Here is a 6163-nt window from a genome sequence, read left to right on the forward strand (position 1 = left end):
AGCGAAGCGGTGCCACTATGAGGTTCTCGGCCTTCCCCGTGACTCCACTCCGGAGGAGATCCGCTCCGCCTACCGCCGCCTAGCCCTGCAGCGCCACCCCGACAAGCTGGTCCAATCAGGTATCTCCCAATCGGAAGCCACTGCGCAGTTTCAGGAGCTTCAGCACGCCTACGAGGTACTCTCTGATCCCAAAGAACGCTCCTGGTACGACTCTCATCGCTCTCAGATCCTCTTCTCCGATCCCGACACCCTCCGCAACTCCTCTGTCCCCGACCTCTTCTCGTTTTTCTCCAATACCGTCTTCTCCGGCTACTCCGATTCCGGCAGAGGCTTCTACAAGGTGTATTCTGATGTTTTCGATAAGATTCACGCTAATGAGATCAATTTCGTGAAGAAGTTAGGGTTAGGTGTTGATTCCATTAGGCAAGCTCCTGTTATGGGTAATTTAGATAGCCCTTACGAGCAGGTTACTGCGTTTTATGGTTATTGGTTAGGGTTTTCGACTGTTATGGATTTTTGCTGGGTTGATGAGTATGATGTTTCGGCCGGTCCGAACCGGCGGTCGCGGCGGCTTATGGAGGAGGAAAATAACAAGGTAAGGAAGAAGGCGAGGAGGGAGTACAATGATACTGTGAGGAGATTGGCTGAGTTTGTGAAGAAGAGGGATAAGAGGGTGATTGATATGAAGATGAAGAAGGAGAAGGAGGAGTTGAAGAGGAAGGAGGAGCAGAAGGAGAAGAAGAAAAGGTTGGAAAAGGAGAGGAGGGAGAGGGCAATGGCATACGAGGAGCCGGAGTGGGCGAAGGTGGATGAGGGCGAGGACGGGGAGGATGATTTGTGGTTTGAGGAGGCAGAGGAGGAGGGGAAGAAGGGTGGTGAGAAGGAATTTTATTGTGTGTTGTGTGGGAAGAAGTTCAAGAGTGAGAAGCAGTGGAAGAACCATGAGCAGTCCAAGAAGCATAAGGAGAAGGTTGCTGAGTTTAGGGATTCGATTGAGGATGAGGATGAGGAGGTTGCTATGGAGGATTTGGAGAGTGAGATTGAGGTGGAAGGAAGAGAAGGGAAGGAAGGGTTGGAGAGTGAGGAGGATGCTGATCACGTGGTTGAGGATTTGGAGGAGAGGATTAGAGATAGTCTTAATGTTGCAGAGGAGAGCACTAGAAATGGAGTCGAGCCTGATGATGATGACGAGGAAGAATTTTATGATGCTTCACATGAAAAGGAAGGCAATGTGGTTAGTGTGTCTGTAGATGGTGGTGATGATGATGATGAAATTGGTGCTCTCGAAGCAATGATTGCAGGTCACAAGAGCAGAAAGCCACATGCTTCAACGCGCAAGCCCAATGCCCCAGTGCCTCCAACTCAAATTGAGAATGAGGATGATGGGGTTGGCCCTATGGAATACGAAAACCGGAAGGGCGCAAGAAAGAAACGCGGATCCAAGAAAGAAAAGGGTAGGAAAAATCCAGAAGAATCCCGCACAGCAGGCGTCAATGGCGATGAAGAGCATAATAACAACAACGATGATGGGAATGGCAATTCTCATGCAGAGGAGTCTTCTTTCCAATTTAACGTGGAGAATGTGATTAATGGTAAAGAGGACGAGCATGATGGTAGAGATAAGACTTCAAATAAACCAGCTGATAAGAGAGGAGATGCAAAGGACACAAAATCCAAAGCTAAAACTTCATCAAAAGGAAGAAAAGCCAAGGTAAGAACTTGTGACTAAGCTTGTTTCCATTATCTGATCATTTGTGGCGACTAGCGAGATGTTTATATACTGTCTTTTGCTTAAGTAGCTTGCTAACTTGAGACCCGCAATTCGCCTTGGATAATTTTTGCTTTTCCTAAATGTAGTAGCTAGGATGATATAAGAAAAGGGGTAGCAGTCATAACTTGTTTGATTTCCATTTGTGTGGTTCTGTCAAAGTTTCATATTTGAGTCCATGATATTATACAGCTATACAAGTTACAATTTAGATTATTTTGTACTCCATGAGGCCATGTTCTGATTTCTGATTGTGTTTCTTCTGTAAGGGTGCGTCAAAGAATCATGGCAATACTTGCGAGACCTGTGGAGAGGAGTTTGAGTCAAGGTAATTTATGTCTCATATTTATCATTTATTTGTTATCTAGTTGGATAAGCTTTGCTGTTATTACCGTTGTATATATTATCAGGCGAAAATTTTCTTGTCAAAAAGAGGGACAGCCATGTAACTTTCTGTATTTTCTTTTTCTCAGGAATAAATTACATAAACATCTTGGCGATTCTGGGCATGCAAAAATAAAAGGTAGATAGGGAGTAGGAAATTATTGAATTCAAGCCTTCCCTCGAGTAGTGTTGTTAGGGCTCCAGGATTCCAGCTATTTAGCATCAGTTATTGGTGGTCCATTCTTTAATTCTTATATTTCTGATAACTTGAATTAAGCCTTCGGCAGAACTGAAGGCATTCTGTAATTTTGCCATAGTTCACCATTTTGCCATCCTTGTTAAAAAGGAAAACTAGTGATTACATTGTAAACTTATTATCATCTAACAGAAAATATAGATGAGTTATTATCGGCTGATTATAGTAATGAAAATTGGGAGTCTACAACATATTAATAATGTTATCATCTACCGCAAATAAATATTTTTTTGAAGGAGTACCATTATTTGTTTAGTTTTCTACGGCAAATAAATAATGTTATCATCTCCCGCAAAATTAATGATTACATTAAGTTACGTATTCGGTATTTGTGTGTGTATGTAAATTTAAAATTTTTTCAATAATCAGTTACTAGAACATTTATTTTTCACATTATAATTTATAATCGTAACTAAAACCTGTCGTTACAAAAAGAATATCAATTTTATTTTATCATTAACATAATCATTTTTTTTATAAATACTAATTATGCATCTTTATTTGTTGGGCACAAGTAAAAATTCTAAGACTAAACTACCAAAACTCCAAAAGTGCCTATGAAAGATGTATTTGTTGACAAGAGATACTCATGAACTTAGAAAACAACCTAAATACCCACAGAAAATCAATCCCGTATACAAAACTAACCAAATGTGATTCAACTTTAACCGAGTGTCCTATGTGGGCATTTTTTTTTTCACATTATCATGTTGTCGATTTGACGTGTATTGAGCTTGAATTGGCAAAACTATGAACCCTAGTTCTTTATTCTTCGTTGGACCCCAACGTTAGAAAAGTAAAATGAATTAAACCTTGTCATACGATTGGTGTCGTATACTAAAATCGTCCATGAAATTCCAAATGCATTAATTATGTCCCTGAGATTAATAAAAGTGCACCATATTAGTCCTTGACCTATTTTCCATTAACGACGTGATGACATGACTTGATGATGTAGACTGTAAGTGACATGTGTCACTCCATAATTTGGCAACGTGTAATGATATGATGATGTAGTGACCAGTGACACGTAGCATGCTGATGTGGATGGTTGTGCCACGTGTCACAATGTTATTTGGCCACGTATCCGTTTGTGCCACGTGTCGCAACAATATTCGTCCATGTGTCGTCCATTAAGTCATCATTATAGATGCACCAAATTAGTCCCTCACTTTACATTAAGTGACTCATTTTAGTCCCTGAAATTGAATGTTGTGTACCAAACTAGTCCCTTCACCAGTTTTTTCTCATTTTTTTAATTTAAAATTTTCAATATCATGGATGCACTAATTTCATTTCTATTTTTTCATATATCTTTTAAATACAAGTGCTTTCATAAAAATTTTTAAGATTTTAGTTTTAATTATATATATATTTTTAATAATTTAACATTAATAAATTTTGTAATATATAAGTATGTTATTATAAAAAAATAATTATATGATTGATTAGACACATTTTTTTCATAAAAAATGTATTTTTAACAAAAAAATTAATAATTAAAATAAACATTTTTTTGTTCTTATAAAATACACGTTTTCGTTATGTGTAAATGAGTTAATATTGAAGGCACTTCAAACACCTTTACTACCATCTCTGACCACTATAGTCTAGACAAAAGAGGTCGAAGATAGTAATGAGGGAAGCTTAAAATGCTTTCACGTCAACTCCAAAACGGTGGTTAGGGGTATCCGTAAGAGAAAAAATATTTTTTAAAAGCACTGAAAGAGGTCGGAGATAGTAATGAAGGTGCTTGAAATGCCTTCACGACTTCACGTCAACTCCAAGTCGGCGGTTAGGGCATTCACAAGAGAAAAAATATTTTATAAAAACACTTTTATTTGATTAACATGTAAAAAATAGAATTGAAATTAATGCATTAAAAAATATTGAGAATTTTGAATTTATAGAAAAAAGTGAGAAAAATTGGTGAATGGACTAGTTTGGTGCACGACATTCAATTGCAGGGACTAAAATGAGTCGCTTAATGTAAAGTGAGGGACTAATTTGGTGCATCTACAATGATGACATAATGGACGACACGTTGACGAATACTGTTACGACATGTGGCACAAACAAACACGTGGCCAAATAACATTGTGACACGTGGCACAACTGTCCACATAAGCATGCCACGTATCACTTGTCACCACATCATCATATCATTACATGTAACCAAATCATGGAGTGACACGTGTCACTTACAGTCCACATCATCAAGTCATGTCACACGTCGTTAATGAAAAATGGGTCAGGGACTAATATGGTGCACTTTTGCTAATCTCAAGGACGTAATTAGTGCAATTGGAATCTGAGGGATGATTTTAGTGCACGACGCCAATCTCAGGACCATTTTAGGGTTTAAATCCCTCCGAAATACTCCATCCATCCCCAATACTCCATCCATCATTCCCTTCACCCCCCACTAAATAAGAAGATAGCTAGAGCAACTTTAGCTATGTCAAGAAGAAAAATGACTTGGAGCGAAAGTTGCAACTTTTTTGGAACGTCGAATTCCAAGACGAAAAATGCAAAAATCTTGGATGGAAGATGTTACTGTGGTGGGAATGTTGTGCTGTTGGAGTCTTCAACGATTGCGAATTCAGGAAGATGGTTCATTCGTTGCTCGTTTTAAAATATATGATCCTTGAGTTACGAGTTTCATAGTTAGGGTTTAGGGTTCTTCTCTAACTCTAATTTTTTTTTTGTTTCTATAGAATGAAGACTGTAATTACTTTGTATGGGTTGATAAAATTGAGGGTGGATGACAAGGTTTGGCAAGGGCTTTAATTAGACGACTCAATGAGCATGAATGTCAAGAGCTGTCTTGACTTATAGCAGTCAAGAGTTGTCCACCATAGTAGTCTCTCAAAAAGGTCTCATTCAAGTTAATAAATGGTCTGCATCCAACTAAGAATCCCTTCTAAAAAACATCCAGAAAAATATAAATTCTTCTGAACAACAAAGTCGAGTCTGGCATTTGTCTAGTGCATTTATCTACTATAGATCCCGGATTGATTTTCAAGATTTTCATGCCATATTCAGCAGTACATCACACTCTTAAAATAATCTTCAGCTTCCTTTATAGTCATTGTTGGCTGCATCCTAATTTGCTGTTCCAACTCATCAACTACTCTCTTACCATCAGAAGACCTCCTGTTAAGCACAATTCTACAACATGTGTGCTTATTCACAAATGTTTTCACTTAATAGTTCATGGGGTAACTCTTCTTAGCACAGTATATCTACCAAGGACAGTTCTCATCCCAACACAGCACCTTCATCCTTGTACTATCAACTCTAGGAAAAAATATACTCCTGCCTAAGTTAATGTTAAACTTCCTCACAGCCTTTTTAAATTGATCTAAAGTTTCAAACTCCATTCCCACTTTAAGCCTAACTTGTGCAACTGGTGCATCAACATTATCTTATGGGAATACATCTGGTTGTTCTTCATCAGAATCTGCACAGTTGTGAAGCTCCTCAAACTCATGACAATGTAACCCGGGATCCTCATCTGAATAGTCTTCAACATCATCTATTGGCACAAAAATTCTTGAAGCCTTGTTAGGATCTGAGTTTTGAATGAAGGATTGTCCAGTAGGTTCAGGTCTGGTTGTGCTCTACCTATTTTATTTTTTAGGTACTTGTCTTATTCCCTACTCGGATGGATCCTGCTCTTGTTCTATATTTTGACTTGCTGATGGTGGTTGGGGCTGAGTGAGAGACTCAAACTCTTCTACATGGTTGGGATC

At 38.5% G+C, this 6163-nt stretch overlaps 1 protein-coding gene across 1 annotated transcript; it reads left to right on the forward strand.

The window, feature by feature from the left end:
* Positions 1–2603, forward strand: LOC107468593 (DNAJ protein JJJ1 homolog; the record flags this gene model as incomplete). The annotated part of the gene is given in 3 exon segments (XM_016087904.3): positions 1–1711; positions 2038–2096; positions 2242–2603. Coding segments are annotated over 3 exon segments (1828 nt in total), but the record flags the coding sequence as incomplete, so codon positions are not given.
* Positions 2604–6163: the final 3560 nt, after the last annotated feature.

The sequence above is a fragment of the Arachis duranensis genome, chromosome 1, assembly GCF_000817695.3.
Source record: "Arachis duranensis cultivar V14167 chromosome 1, aradu.V14167.gnm2.J7QH, whole genome shotgun sequence".
Taxonomy (NCBI): Eukaryota; Viridiplantae; Streptophyta; class Magnoliopsida; order Fabales; family Fabaceae; genus Arachis; species Arachis duranensis.